Source organism: Pogoniulus pusillus, chromosome 25 (genome assembly GCF_015220805.1).
Source record: "Pogoniulus pusillus isolate bPogPus1 chromosome 25, bPogPus1.pri, whole genome shotgun sequence".
Taxonomy (NCBI): domain Eukaryota; kingdom Metazoa; phylum Chordata; class Aves; order Piciformes; family Lybiidae; genus Pogoniulus; species Pogoniulus pusillus.
The window spans coordinates 4,774,578-4,794,805 of NC_087288.1; the positions used below are offsets into that span (position 1 = coordinate 4,774,578).

The window sequence follows — 20,228 nt, forward strand, 5'->3', positions numbered from 1 at the left end:
CTTTCATTGGCTTTAAGAATGCACTGATGCCTTGGACTAGGTGGTTTTTGCCTGACACAAAGCATCCTTGATGACATAGACATGCACTAGAAATAAAGTAAGTGGTGGCACTGTTGAGAAGTTTTCAAAGCCAAGAGAATATTGTGCTTAATTTCCTTTATGGAGTCATAGTGAAATGAACTTTTTGTTGTTGTTTTCTGTTTTTTCTAATGTAATGGAAATCAAAGGAGGAAGAGAAAATCAAGTTTGGTTTTTGAAAATATCAAAGCTAGCACTGGCCTTTGCAATTATCCACTCCAAACCACCAGGGAAGAGTTGCAGAGAATACATCGAGCACCTTGCCAGGTCTGTATCAGAAGGAGATTTCGGATGGAAATCAAAAGCTGAAGCGCTGGAAGCTGAAGTTCTTCGATTACGCCAGGAACTTCTTTTAAACAAGATCTGTCCAAGATTCTGCTTGGAAAATGGTAAGATGATGAAATAATACCTGACTATAGGAAGATTTGTTTGATGAGCTCAAACAGCAATATTTCTCTGACTTCTGCTTGTGGATAGTCATTCTCGCTCTGAGAGATACAAGATGAGCTTGAAAATAGGGCAGTGGAGGATGTCTGCAGGCTTTGGGGAGACATTTCTTCTGGGAGATGGGGGCCAAAATGCTCTGGGCTGAAGGGGAGAGACAGTCCACTGTTGAAGAGATCTCTGAAATCAAGATGTATTGCTAGGTGCTTTATGACTTGAGACTTTTAGAAGCTGCCTGGTAGAAAACTTGATGAGGCTTTACTGGAACACCCTGGTACTCACAACGCAGCTTCTTTATTGCCTTGTATCATTTTGGAAAGAAGATTCCAGATATAGCTGCTGAGTGAGCATTCATGGTGGGAGCCAAATACTCTTGCTTTGGAGTACAGAAAGATTGTTACTGATACCTTATGGGATATCTGTTTGTGAGACCTGTGCAGTCTTTTGGTGATCAAGCTAATGATGTATATTAATAGGAGCACATCTGTGCTTGGCATTTAAAGGGAGGTGATTGTAGAAGCAATTGTTTGAGGCACATGGAAGTAAGAAGCTAAAGATTGGCAGCTGCCCAGATTTACTAGCTAATAGCACAGAGATGTTCTCTTTAATACAGTGGGTAAATGGACTTGCACTTAGATCAAGATAATGCACAGATATCATGGATTCTTTTCTTTCTCCACTCATTTCTCCAACCTTGTTTGCAGAGCTGATGTTCTGCTGATACCAGTGCAACCTCTTAAAAGAATCCAAACCCTCAGCTTTCCTTTGGTTTTCTTGTATTCTGTTTAACAACTCTGTAGATGCAGGAATACCTGGGTTTTACAAAATCCACCACCAGAAAACTGCATGCACTAAGGATCAGATACTGCATTTGTGTCTTCTCCTGCCTCCTGGGAGCTGAAGAGTTTCAGTCCTTCAGCCAAGATTCGCTTTGCAGCTGCATCTTCCCTGCTCTGCATTCTGAGTGTGAGAGCTTTCTTTTCCCACCTGCTGTTTGTAATAACAATAGTAGGTCTTTCAGAGGCTTCAGGAATGATTAGAGACTGCCCATGGAGTTTTATCTCCCCGATGTGAGAAATTTATGAGCTCTTTGAAGCTGTGATGCCTGTTTTCTTTCTCTGCACAAAGTTGCACACAGTATGGATGCTCAAGCACATGAAGGAGAAAGAACAAAATATCCATTTTAAAAGTGTTTTTGTCCCACCTGACTAGTCTTTGTCCTCAGAGACCCCCAAAAAAGCTTGGGGGTTCTGTCTGAGGGGTAGGAACATGCTTTGCTACAGTTGAACTGGTTGGTAGTAGAAGTTGTTTGTAAAATGGCTGAGATTTACATTCACTGACTGCTGTAGATGGAAGTTCCATACTTGATTGTGCAGCTGTCTTTATGAATACAAGGACAGTGGTGTCAGTTTTGCATGGTGGTGTCTTTGGCTGTGTATCACCCAGCCAAGGAGAAGCACATCTCTTTGTAATTGTTCGTTAGGTTTTACTGTGTCAGTATTGGCCTGGCAACTGTATCCATGGCTTGAAATAAATCAGATTCATATTAATCAAAGTTTCTTCCTTTTCCTTGATTCAGATGAAAATTTCATGGAAAGGAGGAGAAACTCCAAGAATGAGAATATGGAATATTTGAGCATTCTTTTGTCACCTTTCTTTGGAGCTACCTAAAAAGACAGAGAGTCTTGTAGAGTATTGATGAATCCATAGATTCATGGATTGAAGCACCTGTCCTCTAAGACAAATCCTTTAGCTGTTACCAGTCCATCAAATCAAGTCATACTGTTATGTGGCAGCCCTTGCTAAAGAGATCTGGAAAGCCTGCAGCTGTTACTCCAACCAAAGAAGTCATAGATGCAATCCCCCTTTTTTTCCAAGCATGTATTTTAGGAATGACAATTTAGAAGATAGATGTTTATTGCCTGTCTTGCCTTAGGCTGATACTCCTGAAGGGTTCCAAATCAGTTATCTGGGGTGTATTTTTAGCAAAACTTTATCTTTTCCTTGGCTTCACCTTCAGTCTTGATTCATATTCTTCCCTTCTATGAATTTGCTTCCCTTTCTAGGAATTTACAGAACTGCTTTTTCCTGTAATAGAAGAATAACAACAAACAAATTTAATTCCCCTCTGCCTCTCCACCCACTGCCTTTTTTTTTAGGATGAGTTTTTCCTTCCTTTTATAGATCACTTAAAGACCATGGCAGTTGAAGTCCTACTCTAAGTCCCCCCTCTGTGTTTTTAGCTTGCACAGTAGCATATGGCTGCTGCCAGCTCACCCTACCTGTGTCTGTGTTTAGGGAACTGCTGAACTGAGTCAGAATGTGATTAACGTGAACGTCTGATTTTTTAACTGTGTCCTCAGGCCCTGTTTGACTTCAGAATGCTGTCACCTAAATTCTGCTTTGTGTGTCAAGACATTGGAAGAACTTGTGTATCTCTTTGGAGAATAGTAGTCAGAGACAAAAGATTTTCTCTCCTGCTTCACTCCTTACCTTAGTGTCTTTCATGAGGCATTTAGTTGTACATGTGGAAAAAGGGAGCAGTTTCCTCTGTAGATTACTATGAAAGAAGACACTTCAGCCTGCCCTCTTCTTACTGGAAGCCCAAACTTGTTGCAAAGCAGAAGCATTTAGAATTGGAACCAACCAGCTCACCAGCTGAAGAGAAACTCATTATAAAGTGAAATTAATTATGAAGTGAAACTAATTATAAGCCACAACAAAACTAATTATAAATTATAAATATTGCCAGTTTACCAGAAATCGAGTAACAGGCCACAGACTCTAGACCCTTCTTCCTCTACCACTTAAAGTCATGGCTTGGGTGCTCAGCAGGGAGAAGTAGAAACTTTGGGTGCTCAGCCTAAAGCCCCCAGTATTTCCTCAGTAGTCAAAGAAGGGGTTAGATGTTTCCTGCTTTGATGAGAACAGAAAAGTGACAGCTGGTCAGACTCTTTTCTGAGTAGTTTGATTTTAAACCTCTGAAAAGGGCAAAACTCTCCACTGTAACTGAAGTATCTTATTGTAGAAACATAGAACCAGACAGGTTGAAAGAGACCTCCAAGCTCATCCAGTCCAACCTAACACCCAGCCCTAGCCAGCCAAGTAGACCATGGCACTAAGTGCCTCAGCCAGGCTTTTCTTGAACACCTCCAGGGATGGCAACTCTACCACCTCCCTGGGCAGCCCATTCCAGTGCCAATCACTCTCTCGTCAAGAACTTCCTCCTAACATCCAGCATAGACCTGCTCTGGCACAGCTTGACACTGTGTCCCTTGTCCTGTTGCTGGTTGCCTGGCAGAAGAGACTAACCCACACCTAGCTACAGCCTCCTTTCAGGTAGTTGTGGACAGCAAGGAGGCTGAGCCTCCTCTGCCTGCTTGCATTAATAGGAGTGATGGGAGAACATCATTGATTTAAAAAAATGATTTCTCTTTGAAAATGAAGTTTCAAGAAAAACACTCCCATTAATCAAGACAGGTAAGACCAAAACATGTGCATGTTCCTCAGGGTATATATTATTTTCAGCCTCATAACAGAACCTCCTTGCTTGTGGAGGGAGCAGCAGTCCAACTCAGACAGAATAAGAATGATAAAAAACATATTAGTCTATTAGAAGAAATTTCTTCTCTTCCCAGAATGAAGATGCAGTGGTGTGAAATATTTACAGCTGTCCTGAAGAACATTTAGTGAAGATTTTAGATCCTATGACATGAATAGGAAGATGGAAGAATATGTGTTGGAGTTTCCAAATTATCATAATGTATTTATGTAAAAGCTGTTTTTTCAGGTCAGTGTATTTGAGTGGGCTGCTGTTACAAATTGCTGTGTCCTGTCACCACTTTTCCCCTCATGGTACTTGGCAGGAAGCAAGGAATGCACGAAAGTGACAGTTGCAGGGGAACTGTCAGCCTCTGAACAGCATCTTTGGCTTCATTTTTTTTCTAGCTTCATTTTTCCAAGGTGAGAGGATTCTCCATTGGGCAGCAGTCAACACTTAATTTGATGTTGCCTTGGAAAGCAGAGCTGATTAGTTTTGTTTGGTGTTCAGGGGTGTGATGTTTCTTCATAATGATTCTTCCTCTCTCCCTCTGCCCTGCCACCAGCCCTCAAAGGTGGCCTCTCCACACAGATCCATCAGAGCAGCCCAATCTAAGTAAGTGTCATCTCAGATTTTTTTCTGAGGTATGATGGTGTTAGACAGACTGTACTTCAAAAATGAGCTGTCATTTGACATCTTAAGTGTACTTATGTACTCCCATGCTTCTACCAGTGCTCCTAATGCAAGTAGGCAGGACTGCAAGCAATGTGTCATCACCTGAAATGCATTTTCATTTTGTAGGAGGGGAGTCAGGAAGTGAGAGCAGATATGTAAGATGACGGAAATGAAAGCAAAATGTGGTTAGCACAGATTTGTGGGAATGCAGCTCTTGGAATATCATGATGAGATAAATCTGTTCATCTTAATTGTAGTGACACAATGAGAAACTTTATGAAAGCTGAGGCCTTTTCAGGATAATTAAATAAGTTAATTTGCAATCTGGAAAAAGCACCAGCTGGTGTGTAGTGATTCACTGAAATCTCAGAGTGCTGGTCCTTCCATGGATAACAAGTGTGTTTTGGTTGTGGAAACTTTCTCTTGTTGAAAGCAGATGCTGTCTATCTGATCAGATGGCTTTGCTGCAGCTGTTCTGAGCACATACCTGGGGCAAAGGGACCCAAGAAGCACCCAGGTTTCTGCATTGGAACCCATTCAGAGGCAAACCCAACTCAATTATCCCAGCAAGAAACAGGGTTTGCTATTATTTGATATATTCCCTGTGTAAGTTAAGTTACTGTTAAGTTGCATAGTGATTTTTAGGAATAAGGATTCATAATTTAGTGTAGATTAATTTCCTTTCCTGTGGGTAACAGAAGGTTAGTTTGGGGGGAAACAATGTATATGTTGAAACCAGCTAAGGATTCTGGCTGTGTTAATTGGGATGCTTTTGCCTAGAAGTCTACCCTGCTGAGCTGAGGATCTAGCAATTTTCTTTGGAAATACAGAGTCACAGAATGGTTGAGGTTGGAAGGGACCACTGGATGTGATCTTGTCCAACTCCCTTATCAAACAGGGCCATCTAGAGCCAGTTGTGTATTATGTCCAGACAGCTTCTGAGTACTTGTAAGAATAGAGATTGCACAGCCTCTTCGGGCAGCCTTAAGTCAAACCCAGGTGTGAGCTCCCCAAGTAGATCTTTGTTTATGGAGTTCTGGGTATATAAACAAAACAAGTATTTATACCATGGTGTTTTCAAGAAGAGAGATGTTTTTAGAAAAGGCAACCTCAGCTGATTTCTTAAGGAGTCTGTCTCATTTCAGCCTTCAGCTCATTACAGATGCACCCAGGTCATTGCTGTCTGCATTGGCTGATACTTCTAATCGTTTAGCAAAGATGTTTCTTTGATGATGCAAAGCATTTTCAATAAGGCATAGTACTTCTAGTATGTTACTACAGGTAGTCTTTGTAGGTAACATTTCTGCAATCTGTATCTTAGAACTCAAATTTCAGTCATATAATTGAGTAATATATATCATAAAGCATATATTAAATCTGTTGCCATGACTGATGGACATTAGCTGGCCCAAATCAAAGAATCAGAGTTGGAAGGGACCACAAGCATCATCTAGCTCCAACCCCCCTGCCATGCCCAGGGACACCCTACCCTAGAGCAATATGCCCACAGCCTCATCCAGCCTGGTCTTAAACACCTCCAGGCATGGGGCCTCAACCACCTCCTGGGCAACCCATTCGAGCCTCTCACCACTCTCATGCTCAACAACTTCCTCCTCATGTCCAGGCTGAACCTACCCATCTCCAGCTTTGCTCCATTCCCCCCAGTCCTGTCACTCCCTGAGAGCCTCAAAAGTCCCTCCCCAGCTTTTTTGTAGGCCCCCTTCAGATACTGGAAGGCCACAAGAAGGTCACCTGGGAGCCTTCTCTTCTCCAGCCTGCACAGCCCCAACTCTTTCAGTCTGTTCTCATAGCAGAGCTGCTCCAGCTATGAGCATCCTTGTCACCCTTATCTGGCTATGCTCCAGCAGCTCCACATCCCTCTTGTAATAGGGGCTCCAAGTCTGTATGTTCAGTACCACAAGTATTCTGTATTTGACTTCAACTGCAAAGTATTTGTGCTGTCTTCTAGAGAATTCCTTTAAAAATGAATGGCTATATCCTTAAAATCTTGCTCAGTTCTTCCTGATTTCCAAATGTTTAGGTGCTTTATGTAAGCAAAATCCCCAAAAAATTGAAGTCTATTCATCTAAGACTTCCAAGGAGCATTTAAATCCTGGCATTGAACAATTCATTTGAGAAATGTAGATACTCAGTCCTATATTCAAGTGAAATTATTCCTAAATGGAACAATATATATGTCAGCATGAAATACCTTAGCTTTAAACTGAAGAGCTTTCTTTTCCAAGCTGGTTACATAAAAAAATTGAAAGGCAAAACCAAAGTGTAGGATCCACAGCTTCTAAAATGCTTTAATTTGGAGAATCCTGGAAGCTTTTTGGTGTTTTTTTTTCACTATGATTTCAAAATATTCAACTACCTTGAGATGATATTTCTTTGCTATATACAGAAGTTTGGCTTGGTTCCAGATCAGGACAACAGTGGTATGCTAAACATGTAGGAATTAATGAGAAAAGAGAGTTCTTTTTCCTCAACCAGCCAGCTTCATTAGTAATGAAAGCAGCAGAAAAGAGATTGCACGTGAAGCTAGAGGTAAAGAAAACACTTAATATGTGTGAGGAGATCTTTTTTTGAAGAGACTAAACTTGATTGATTGTTCATGGAAAGTGGCCTTGTAACAAAGCAATCAATTAAGATTAAATCAGGAATAACAGTCCTGGAAAATGCAGGAGTGGTAAACACAGTAGGAGAAAATATGAATAATTCCACATATGCTTTTATTTTCTTTTAGAAGCTATTGACTAAGCACCTATTTGGGAAGCAGAATGCAGTAGCATCAGAGAGGTTTCTAAGATTGCCTTATTTTTGTCTAATTTTCCTTTTAGAAGTGGAACTGAGCCTATCAATTGTAACTGAGTTTGAAGAGAGCTTTACGTGTTTAACATTATTGGGTTTGATTTTCAAGTGATAATCCATGCATGTGCTCACAAAGTGAGAGAACATAAGCAATGTCTGATGCTTGAAACTGAAGTCATTTTTCCTTTGCAGAATCCAATACATCACTTTCTTTCTTATGACTGTCACCTTCAAGTTTATTTTCTATTCTTGAGTCTCTGTTGGTGATGTAATTTAAGGTATAGTCAGTTTGTCAAAAGACTTGGAGGCAATTTTACACTTCTGCAGTAATTTCATCAATTGGACACTCTTCTTCGGTTAATTTTGAACTATATACAGCATGTGACCAGGGAACTGCTTGAAAGAGTCCAACGCTGAGCCACAGAGATGGTGAAAGGAGTGGAACTTCCTTGTGAGGAAAGGCTGAGGGAGATGGATCTCTTTAGCTTGGAGGAGACTGAGAAGTGACCTCACCCATGTCTATAAATATGTGAAGGATGAATGTCAGGAGGACAGAGCCAGGCTCTTCTGAGCAGTGTCCAATGATAGGACAAGGGGGAATGGGTGCAAGCTGAAGCATAAGAGGTTCCATGGGAACACAGAGAAAAACATTTTCCCTGTGAGGGTGATGGAGCAGTGGAACAGGCTGCCCAGAGAAGTTGTGGAGTCTCCTTCTCTGGAGACATTAAAGTCCTGCCTGGATGAGTTTTTGTGACCTACTCTAGGTGATCCTGCTCTGGAAGGGGGTTTGTACTAGATGATATTTCTAGATCCCTCCCCTAACATTCTTTGATTCATGTTTGTTCACTGAAACACTGTCTGGTCTGTGACAGCCAGTAGTGCATGTGTCTGAGAAAGCATCTTCTACCTTGAGTAACCTGATCATAAAAGAAGATCAGGTTGGTGAGGCAGAATTTGCCCTTCCTAAACCCATGCTGGCTGGGCCTGATCCCTTGGCCATCCTGTGGGTGCTTTGTGGTGGCACTCAAGATGATCTATTCCATGACCTTGTCCAGCACTGAGATCAGGCTGACAGGTCTGTAATGTCCTGGTTCCTCCCTCCGGCCCTTCTTGTGGATGGACGTCACATTGGCCAGCTTCCAGTCTTTGGAGACCTCTCCAGTGAGCAAGGACTGTTGATAAAAGATGGAGATTGGCTTGGCCAGCTCAGCTGCCAGCTCTCTCAGCACCATAGGGTGGATCTCACCTGGTCCCATGGACTTGTGCGGATCCAAATTGCTCAGCAGATCCCTTACTGCTTCCTCCTGGATTACAGAGGGACTATACTGGCCCCTGACTCCATCTGCTAGCTCAGGAGTCCAGTTGTCCTGGAGACAACCTGTCCCACTATTGAAGATTGAGGCAAAGAAGATGTTAAATACCTCTGCCTTTTCCTCATCAGTGAGCTAGATTGAGTGTACAGTCAGCAAGTTTGCAAATGACCCCAGCTGAATGGTGTGGTTATCATGCCAGAGGGATGGTATGCCATCTAGAGTGACCTGGACAAGAAGTGCATTAGTGTGACTCTTGAGGTTCAACAAGGCAAGGTCCTGAACCTGGGCTGAGGCAATCTTCAGTATCAGTTCAGTCTGGGAGATTATGTGCTTCAGAGCAGTCCAGTGGAGACTCACCTGAGGGTACTGATGAAAACTTGAGTATGAACCAGAAATGTGGACTTGCAGCCTAGAAGGTGTGGCCAGCAGGATGAATGAGGTGATTCTCCTGCTCCACTCTGCTCTTGTGAGACCTCACCTGGAGTACTGTGTCCAGCTCTGGAGCCCTCGACATATGGTGAACCTGTTGGAGTGGGTCCAGAGGAGAGCCACAAGAGTGGTGAGAGAACTGGAACACCTCTCCTATGAGGTGAGAGAGCTGGGGTTGTTCAGCCTGGGAAGAAATGACTCTGGGGAGATGTCCCAGTTTTGCTAGCACAGAATCCTGGGCCAGCCATGGGCTGCAGGCCATTAGCAGTCCTGAGTCAGCCAGGACAGCTGATGAGAGGTGGCTAAAGGTGCATTCCAGACCATGAGCATCTCAATCAATATAAAGGAGGAAGTTTGGTGTGAAGATGGAGGCTTTCTGCTAGGGTTTCTTGCTGTTCACTGCTCTTGAGGACAGCCTTTCTGGATTTTGAGGCTGCTGCACTTTTGCTGGGTGGAGTATAACTTTATGTATTTTATAATGGCATTGGTATTAATTTGGCTATTTCATTAAAACTAGTTTCATTTCAACCTGTGGATCTCTCTTTCCTGATTCCCCTTCTGTGTTGGGAAGGGTTTGTCAGTGATAGAATAACTGCTATAGTTTAGCCCCAGATATGGGCTTAATGTAGACAGCCTTTCAGTACTTACTAGGGGCCTATAAGGAAGATAAGTACAGTCTTTATAACAGAGCCCATTGTGACAAAACAAAGGATAATAGTTTTAAACCTAAGGAGGGGAGATTTAGGCTGGGCACAACAAAGAAATATGTTATAATGAGAGCAGTAAAACACTGGCATGGGTTGCCCAGTGAGATGATAGATGCCCCATCCTTGGGAATGTTCAATGTCATTTTGCATGGGACTACAAGCAGCCTCATCTAGTTAAAGATACAGCAGCTTACTGCAAAAGTGTTGGCCTAGATGACCTGTAAAGGTCCCTTCCAGCCCAGAGCATTCTATGACTGTTTTTTGATACAGTCTTCATTTAGGTTCCTCTGACTATTTCCACATTATTCTTTGCTTCACCTTCTCTTTCTTTCTCCTCTCTTTCACCTCTTTTTCTTTTTCCTTCATCAAGAGTCAGCAAGAATTTTCTGCACATAGTTCTTGCTTTGATTCTTTTGACTCCTGGCATTACATCCTCATGAGCAATTTTCATGTTACCTCATGGGATTATGAATAGGAACAAAATACCTACAGGGTGAAAGTCACAGTAGATGTATTCCTTAGAAGGGCTTATTTTCCTTAAACAGCACCAGAGCAACTTTCAGGGTTTTTTGTTTTGTTTTGTTTTCTTCTGGAATGTCTTTTGCTCAAAACCCTAAGGAAAGAAGGCATGAAAGATTGATGCCTGGTTTTGTTAGTCAGACTATGGGAAGTGTGCTTTGCTTCATTGCTTGCTTTCGAAGTTTGGGTATGCAGGGCACTTGGGAACAGTGTTAATACATGAAATACTAGGCTGGCCTTAAAAGCCTTGCTTTTCCTGTCTCCTGAAATGTTGCTTGATTTCCCTACAGTTAGCCTTTTCATTGTGTGTCAGATTGTACCAATCCTGTTCAATTTTCAAGATGTATGACTGTTAAAAGGCATGGAACTCAACAATAAATAAACCATCTTTCCAATTTTCATCTTATAGGTATAGATATAGGCTGAGTGTTAGGAGGAAGTTCTTTCCAAAGGGAGTGATTTGTCATTGGAATGGGCTGCCCAGGAAGGTGGTGGAGTCACCATCCCTGAAGGTGTTTAAAAAGAAATAGGATGAGGCACTTTGTGCCATGGTGTAGTTAGGTGAGAGGTTGGACTCAATGGTCTTGAAGGTCTGGGTGCTAGGTTGGACTGGATAAGCTTGGAGGTCTCTTCCAACCTGATTGAGTCTATGATTCTATGAATGGCCAGAATTCAATCTGAAGTTATGTGTTTAATGAAGTCTGCCTAAACTTCTTGAAGTGGTGCTTTGTTAGTGTACAGAACGTGGAAGATTGTTGCCTGTTGAGGTTCCCTGTTTTAAAAATGATTGTTTTTTTAACTTGCAATAAAATATAACATCTGTTTTTGTCAGTCCAGAACATCTATACTGTCTCTTTCTTCCCTTAAAAATACAAACATAGAGGAGGATGAGATGGCCTTGGAACCTTATGGAAAATATGAATGATATATGCATGTTTTTTAAGAGTGAGAGGGGAAGGAGATTGTAAGCAGAGCATGGACAAGAGTTGGTTTACCTGTGTTGCTGTTCCACTTCACAGCTCTAATGTCTCTTGCTTGTTCTGACTGTAGTCTTTTGGCTTAGGTAGAACGAGGCACAGGGAATCTGTTGTCAGCTAATGCTAACATTACCCAGAGGCACTGACTTAAATGTATCCAGCATGTGAAATAGGACCAAAAGAGATTCTGCAGTGTTGTATGAAAATAAGGTAATAATGTGACTGCAGAGTATACATTTTGTAATGTAGTTGGTGTGGTTTTGAACAAGATGGTGTGAGATATGTGATTACTGAAGAAATTGTTGATTCTGAATGATTTGATTTGTTAAATCATAAGAATAATAGAATCATAACATTGTCAGGGCTGGAAGGGACCTCAAGGATCATCTAGCTCCAAACCCCCTGCCATGGGCAGGGACACCTCACACTAGATCAGATTTCTGAGTGCCTTGTCCATCCTGGCCTTAAATACATGCAGGGATGGGGTTTCTGCCACCTCCTTGGGCAACCTATTCCAGTGTTTCACCACCTCCATGGTGAAGAACTTCTTCCTAACATCCAATCTGAATCTATCCACTTCTAGTTTTGCTCCATAAAGGCAAGTGTAACATTTGTTGACATTTAACTCTGTTAGTATTCCTTACCTGATCTAGAGAGAAAGTAAAGATCAAGGAGAAGATCTTATTTGATGCAGTAGTAGTAACAGATCTCCACTGTCTTTTAAAAATAGTCACAGTTCTTGAGACTAAAGGTAGAGAGGATGTTTGGGGGACCAGAAATTGTGTGCATTTCTGTAATAGGAACACAGTGATCCACTGAAATTGTTGAGACTAAAGGTAGAGAGGATGTTTGGGGGACCAGAAATTGTGTGCATTTCTGTAATAGGAACACAGTGACCCACTGAAATAGTTGGGACTAAAAGTAGAGAGGATGTTTGGGGGAATAGAATTTGTGTGCGTTTCTGTAATAGGAACACAGTGACCCACTGAAATAGTTGGGACTAAAAGTAGAGAGGATGTTTGGGGGAACAGAATTTGTGTGCATTTCTGTAATAGGAACACAGTGACCCACTGAAATTGTTGATGTGATAGCCATTTAAACCATATATGTGAAAATGTGAAACCATCAGGAATTTTAAACTTAAGAGTTTGTGTTCTTGTGCCTATGAATATAAACTAACTTGAACACTACTTTGTGAAAGTTTTGACTTCAAGAATATCACCTTTTTCCGCAGCTAAACTCTTGGCTGGAAGATAGACAATTCCTGCGTGGAAACAAAAGGAGGAAGGGTATATCAGGCTTTCCATAAGTGTGTATTTGAGTACAGAAACATGTAACTTTCACATTTGTGTTTCAGGAAAACCAGATGCCTCTGCTAAAACTCTTCTGGATCAGGAATGTATAAACCCCACAACTTACTCAAGCCAGCTGGAAGACTCTGGTTGTGATGTCTCTAGTGACTGCGCATTCGATTCATTAGGCACAGCTTCTGATTTTCACCAATCTGAGCACAGTGTCAACACTTCCAAACAGTGGTTGGAAAGAGTTCTCCCACTGAATCTTTGCACTACAAGCAAGGAGAAATCTCTGACCGCCCCAGTTCAGTTTTTGCAACACCTGCTTGAAATAAGAAAACTGTCAGAAGGAGGAATTCTTCAAGCAGACTTCACAGAGCTTGAGAAAGATTCTTCAACCATATGCAATTCAGTGTCTCAGTTGCTTGATGGGCTAACTGTTTTTTACAGCAACCCTACATTTCCATTTTCCAGTTTTCTCACTGAAGCTGTGTGTGTTTTGGTCAGTTTAATAACTGATACTAAATTCTCTAATCATGTCTTGAAGAAGTGTTTCAAGAAGCTGAAAGAATTTCAGCAAAACCTAGTTCAGATTATTTTAAGAACTGGCAGTGTCAACAGGGTAAGTACAAAACATTTTCTGTCCTTTCTACCTCATTTCACTCTACTGTAATATTCACCTGATTTAATTCACTTTTGGTTTACTGTAATTTGAAGACTACTACTCAGATTTTTGTGATTGTTTTTTTTTTTGTAATATGGACTATAAATGATCTGAAGCATTTGAAAACAATTCTTGCTGCTGCATGCAAGGTCTTCTAGCCTATTCCTGAGTATAAGACCTAAGATAGATTGTATGGTCCTGCTCTGGCAGGGGAGTTGGACTTGACGATCTTTTTGGGTCCCTTCCAACCTCTAGCATCCTGTGATGAGGCTTTTAAAAGCTGTTAAAAAGGCAGATTAACTGTAGAAGTTGAGTGAAAACCCTGTTGTTTGTGAAGGCAAACTGTAGCTATTCACAAAGGAACTACTAGACGATTCTTTAATTTCTTTTACATAGATTAAATAAGTTGGTTTGCCTCAGAAGATCTCTGTCACTTTCTAGACTTTTGCAAATTTCTTTTAAAAAAGAGATCAGCTAGTAAGTGTAGAATTCAGAAATAGCTTGTCCCTGAGGGAGGCAGACAGCAAATTCAAACTGTGTGTTGTCTGCATTCTTCGTTCTGCATTGTTCCTTGTGTGATCTTGGTAGTTTCCTCATTCCACTGAAATATCCCTAGCCTCTCTTCACAGAGGCCACACCTCAAGGATTGTGTTCAGTTCTGGGCCTCTCACTATAGAAAAGATACTGAGGTGCTGGAGTGTGTCCAAAGAAGGGCATCATGAAGGGTTTGGAGTATGTGACCTGTGAGGAGTGTCTGGGGGAGCTGAGGTTGTTCACTCCGGAGAAGAGGAAGCTGAGGGGAGACCTCATTGTTCTCTACAGCTACCTGAAGGGAGGTTGGAGCCAAGAATGGGCCAACCTCTTCTCTTTGATGATAAGCCATAGGACTAGAGGAAGTGATTACAGGCTGCACATGGGGGATCTTAGGCTGGCTATTAGGAAATACTTTTTAGCTGAAAGGGTTCTCAAACATTGCAATCATCTGCCCAGGGTAGTGGTGAAGAATTTGAAGTGGCATGTGGACCTGGCGGTTAAGGACATGGCCTCATCATATATTCTGTGATTCTATGATGAATTCCATTGCCTAGTTTCAGGTTTCTGTTTTTCATGCTGTCTTTTAGAGTAACTCAGGACTGATGGTGGAATTGAGATGTAGATGTATCATTGTGGTGTCCATCTGTAACTATATCACAGTTACAACAAATGAAAATTACACCCATATAATCCATGGAGCCTAAAGAATTCTTAAGCTGATGTTTTATGATGAACTCTAAAAATGCCTGTAGCAAAATGAGAGCCAAAACATCTCTTACACCTGTGGGCAGATGTACTCTTTGCTTTAATTTAAAATGAATCCTACTCACTGTATGTTTTCCACCCCAGAATGTAAATATCCAGCAAATATTACCAAACTAAAAGCAGAGGGGGCAGATATGTCTGCATTTTGGTTGGAGAGCATTTGGAAGGCAATTTTCATATACTGATGCTTTTTCTAGGACTAGAGCCTTATGTCTCTAACACCAGGGTGCTTTGTTTCAGTGTTACCATGGTGTAGTGCTTAGGTTTTAATTAGAGGTGTCCCTGGCCAGTGTTGTGAAAGGATGTGAGCATACATACCAATTTTGTGATAGCAGGACTGGAGTCATGCAGATGTGGCTCTTTTTATTCTCCTATGTGATGACAGGATACAGAACAAAGAAAACTTGAGGAGGCCTTCATTAAGGACTTCTTCATAGTTAATGATGCCCAGTGTTTCCACCTCTTCCCCTCCTGTACCTGAATGGGAAATTAGTAAATAAAATCCTGTTCATTGCAGGAAAGCAACCAAGAGGTTATTCATAGAGGGATTACTTGTGGATTGGACAAACCTGGCAATGCTTGAGAGTTGTCACATATTAAATCAAGAAAAAAATATTCTGGTAAATCAGGGATGCTTGAAATCTGTGGAGTACTTTCATAACTCAGAAATGGTGGAGGATGTCCACATGATATGCAAGTTGCATCTTTTCCCTGAACAACAGAGACAGCAACCCCATGTACCAATGGAGACTAATCTGTTGGAGAGAGCTCTGGAATAAAGGACCTGGGAGTCCTGGTGGACAACAGGGTCACCATCAGTCAGCAGTATGCCCTTGTGGAATTCTGGGGTGTATTACAAAGGGTGTGGCTAGTAGGTCTCAAGAGAGATTCTCCTCCCCCTCTACTGTGCCCTGGTGAAGCCTCGTTGGGAATATTGTGTCCAGTTCTGGGCCACTCATTTCGAAAAGGACCTCAGGGAACTGCTTGAACGAGTCCAGTGCAGAGGCACAGAGATGATGAAGGGAGTGCAGTGTCTCTCGTGAGGAAAGGTTGAGATATCTGGGTCTCCTTAGCTTGAAGAAGAGGAGGCTGAGGGATGACTTCATTAATGTCCACAAATATGTGATGGATGATTACTGGGAGGATGGAGCCAGGTACTTCTCAGTGATGTCTGTTGATGGACAAGGGGCAATAGGTCCAAGCTGGAGCATAGAAGGTTCCATGTGAACATAAGGGAAAAAAAACTTTCTTCACTGTGAGGATTACAAAACACTGGAACAGGCTGCCCAGAGAGTTTGTGGAGTCTCCTTCTCTGGAGATATTCAAAATCCTTCTGCATGTGTTCCTGTGTGACCTGCTCTAGATGATCCTGCTCTGTCAGGAGGGTTGAACTAGACAATCTTCTGTCACTTCCAACCCCTAACATTCTGTGATTCTGTGAACAACTTCACCGAAACTGACTTTTTGTGAGGTGTTATATATCTTGTTTCCATGAAAACTTTGACTTGATGATCCTTCCATTTTTTAAAGGATGACCATGGTAGTTTCCAGCTTTGTAGGGGAAACAGGGAGAGTGTTGTTTGTAGTAATTCCAATGTTCATCAAGATTTCTTAATCCTTTGCAGAGGTTTGCTGGTCTTTAAACTGGATTGAACATGGAGATAAATACATAGAATTCAGAAGTAGTAGTAGAAAGAGTATGACTAATTCTTCAAGTGCTCTGTACCAGATAGCTCCCAGGGATACTTTATGCCTCAGTTTTAATCATCACTGTTTACTCAAGTGCTGATTGCGATACCAGGATTCTAGGTTTAAAATGTAATTATGATTAATTACTAGGCTGTCATGTGGAAGGAGTGGCAAACTGATCTTTTTTTGTGTTCCAGGAGGATGCTTAAATTCCTCCAGTATAAAAACACTAGGAATTTTGTTGTGTGTAACTCACTAACTGTCAAAAAAGTCTGCACAGGCAACCACCAATTCTAGAGGTGCATTGGCACAACTTTCCCTTTGTCATCCTTGTCTCTAAAACTGTCAGGAGCTGTCAAGGAGGACAAAAGGCTGTGAGAAACACCTTCAGAAAGCAAACAAAGGGAAAATTTGCTGTGGATTACACTTAACAGCTTATCTTCAAAAGCAATCCCAACCTTTTATAAAGCAAATTTAATAACTTAAACCTCGAGAACTGGAAAAGGGATAATTATCTCTACATTAGAAGTTAAGGAAGAAAACGAGCAGCAGAATGTTACTTGCTGTAACTGTTGAATCGAAATGCTTGAGAAGTTTCTAATTATAAAGCACTGGAAGATGCAGGAACCAGCAAAGACATGTATTCAGAGCTTTTCTGCTCACATTCAGTTGCCTAAAGCTGTATGCTTTTATTTTTACCTGAAACTCCCAATTGACTCGCGTCAAAAGAGGAAAAAAAACCTGACATTTAAGATACAAGAGGTCAAACAAAAGAAAGCATTACTTAAAGTGTAAAAGCAGTTAAATCAGCTACAAATAAAAGTAGCCTCTTGAATTTCCCCTTTCAGTTTTTCCTCTCTCTTCATGCATGGAGAGCAGCTCAGACATCTGCATACAGCTGTCACACACAATTTTTTGGAGAAACCTTCTGGAAATATCTAGGAGGATCCTCAAGGCACAGCTGCTGTGCGTGAAGCATGAATACGCTACGCTTAAATCATCTGCTCAACGGTCTGCATCTTCACCTTCTGCTGGCATGGTCTTGCATTCCTCTATGACTGCCACAGAACACTTGTGAGGATCCTTTGCTTTTCCTTCAGCAATCTAGTGAAAGGTGTCCTTGCCTGTGTCTGCTACTTTGAGCCTAGCTGGGATATTTTGGTGAGAGGAATTAAATGATAGGCTGTGAAAAGGAATCAGTGGTGATGTCTGCTTCACTCATAGGCTTGCTGAGATGGATAAGAACAAGAACACAAACATAGATAATGGAATTTGCTCTCTGGCTTTGGGCTGCACTTCTCTTTCTAACCTGCCATCTGTCTAATCCTTCTGCTTCCTAACCCCCCTAGTCGATCCTCCAAACTCACCTAGAACATAAGGCGAAGTCTGGGGTAAGGTAGAGGGGTGGGAAGGAGGTGGAAGGGTGGTTGGGAGCCCCTCCTGGGGACTCTGGTTTCTGGGAGGGCTGTTGTGTTTCTGTATTACCTTTTTAACTTGCATATTTCTGTCTCTAGCTGTATAGATTGTAAATATCTGTTTGTAGAACATGCTAAGCTGTAAATATAGCTTCATTCTTTAATTTTCAGATTGGCTGAGTCTAGTCTGGGTGATTTTATTAAGTGTGGGTGGGGGCAGGTAACACCCAAACCATCACACTGTGGCAGGGAACAGTGGAACTAAATGATCTTTATAGTCCCAATCCAAACCATTATGTGAATCTATGTATTTAATACATGCTCCAACTAGAATCGTATCATAGAGTCATAGAATTGAGCAGGTTGGAAGAGACCTCCAAGCTCATCCAGTCCAACAGAGAACCCAGCCCTATCCCATCAACTAGGCCATGGCACTAAATGCCCCATCCAGTCTTTTCTTGAACACCTTCAGGGATGGCAACTCCACCACCTCAATGAATTCCCTTGGCTGTGTATAGTTTGCAGCATCTTTTGCCAACAGCTGCCAGGACACTATTTAACTCTTCAGTTTACAAAAGTTTTGTCTGCTCAAGGACAAATAAGATTTCAAGACTCATGGCACTGGTGGTTCTCTAGTACAAAACTAGTGGCCTTCAGTTTTCCTAATTTGATTCTCTCCTGAGGGGAATATCATGGTTCTTAAGACATGGAGCATTTTCATCAGACTTTTTGGCATAGATAATGGCAGAAAAGTTAATTTGTGTGAATATTAAACTGTATTGCAAGGATTTTATGGTCTAGTGAGAGTCAATGTTTGAATCTCTTGATTGTTGAAGTCAATTTTCTCAGCAATCTGTTGTCCTATGCAGGGAGCTGTTTAAGTCAAATGGTAATCAAAAGCCTTTGTCTTGTAAATCACTCCAGTTTAAAGCAGTTGCTAAACTCTCATTTACTGTAGTAAAGTGGATGTAGGAGTAACTAGACAGGAATTCATGAAAGATAATTTTGTCTGCCTCTTCGATTTTTGTCCATCTTCCCTCTTCAGCCAGCCTCAGCTGATATACATCATGCACTAAAGCTACAATTATTGACAAGTTTCTGAATGAAGTTGTTAGGTTGGGTTTTTTCTTTACCATTGGATCAGAAGTTTTCTTCATAGTTTCCAGACTGTCTGTAATCATGTTCTGTCATGACCAGATTTTTTGCTAGTAACAAATACTGTCAACGTTCTGCCAAATAATTAACTGGTATTCGTGCTATTACAGATTGTTTCTTCTAGGAAGAGAGTAAAAGGGTTGGAATAGGCTTTGGGGGGGCTTTTAATGCAAGAATATTGGCTTATGAGGAGAGGCTGAGGGACCTGGGGGTTTTTAGTCTGGAGAAAAGACTTAGAGGGGATTTGATAAATGTTTATAAGTATCTGAAGGCTGCCCAGGAGGTGGGGGGGGAACTCTTTTCACTTGCTCCCTGTGATAGGACAAGGAGCAATGGATGTAAGTTGCAGCAAAAGAGATTCCACCTCAACACAAGGGGAACTTCTTTACTGTAAGGGTCACAGAACACTGGAACAGGCTCCCCAGGGAGGTTGTGGAGTCTCCTTCTCTGGAGACTTTCAAGGCCTGTCTGCATGTGTTCTTCTCTGTTCTGTGTCAGTATTGTCCTGCTCTGGCAGGGGGATTGGACTCTATGATCTCTTTGGGTCCCTTCCAACCCCTAACATCCTATGGTCCTATGATAATACAGAAAGTTCTTGGTTTCATAGGAAATATGTATCAAAAGCTCTTTGTTTCTTTCCACTGTCTCTCCAGCAAATGCTTTCTGAGAAAGTCCTCTTCATTTTCTGTAGCACTACATTAGCAGTGTCATTTTGCTTTTTTAGCATCTCCATGATATCTACAGCTGAGACCTTGCAAAACAGCAACACCAAAGCCCATCCTTCAATTCTTCACTTATCATGACTGTGTCCAACCCTGACTGATTCTATGATTCTCTAGAAAATATTTGTGTGCCCAAATAGGCAGACTATTAAACAGAGTCTGTGTTTATGTTAAGGTGATAGGATAGAAATGAAAAGTGATTTGCACCTCCAAATTCCCCTAAGGATTCTTAGAATGGTTTGAGTTGGACCTGAAAGAGTATCTAGTTCTAGTCTTCATCCAGCCTGACCTTGAACTTCTCCAGGGAGGGGACAACCACAACCTTGCAGACAACTTGTTCCAGTGTGTTACCACCCTCACCTTAAACAGTTTCTTCCTAATCTTCAGTCTAAAACTACCCTCTTCAAACTTCAATGCATTCTCTCTGTCACTACAAGCCCTTGTACGAATTCCCTTCTCAGCTTTCTTCTAGTCCCCTTTCAGGTACAGAAA

General features: G+C 41.6%; 1 protein-coding gene across 1 annotated transcript in view; it reads left to right on the plus strand.

Annotated features, from left to right (window-relative positions):
* Positions 1–214: 214 nt before the first annotated feature.
* MEI4 (meiotic double-stranded break formation protein 4) overlaps positions 215–20,228 on the plus strand; it is a 54,861-nt gene continuing 34,847 nt past the window's right edge. The window contains exons 1-2 of the mRNA XM_064164048.1: positions 215–467; positions 12,855–13,414. Of these exons, the coding sequence (XP_064020118.1) occupies positions 215–467; positions 12,855–13,414 (813 nt within the window). The remainder of the gene's footprint in view (positions 468–12,854; positions 13,415–20,228) is intronic.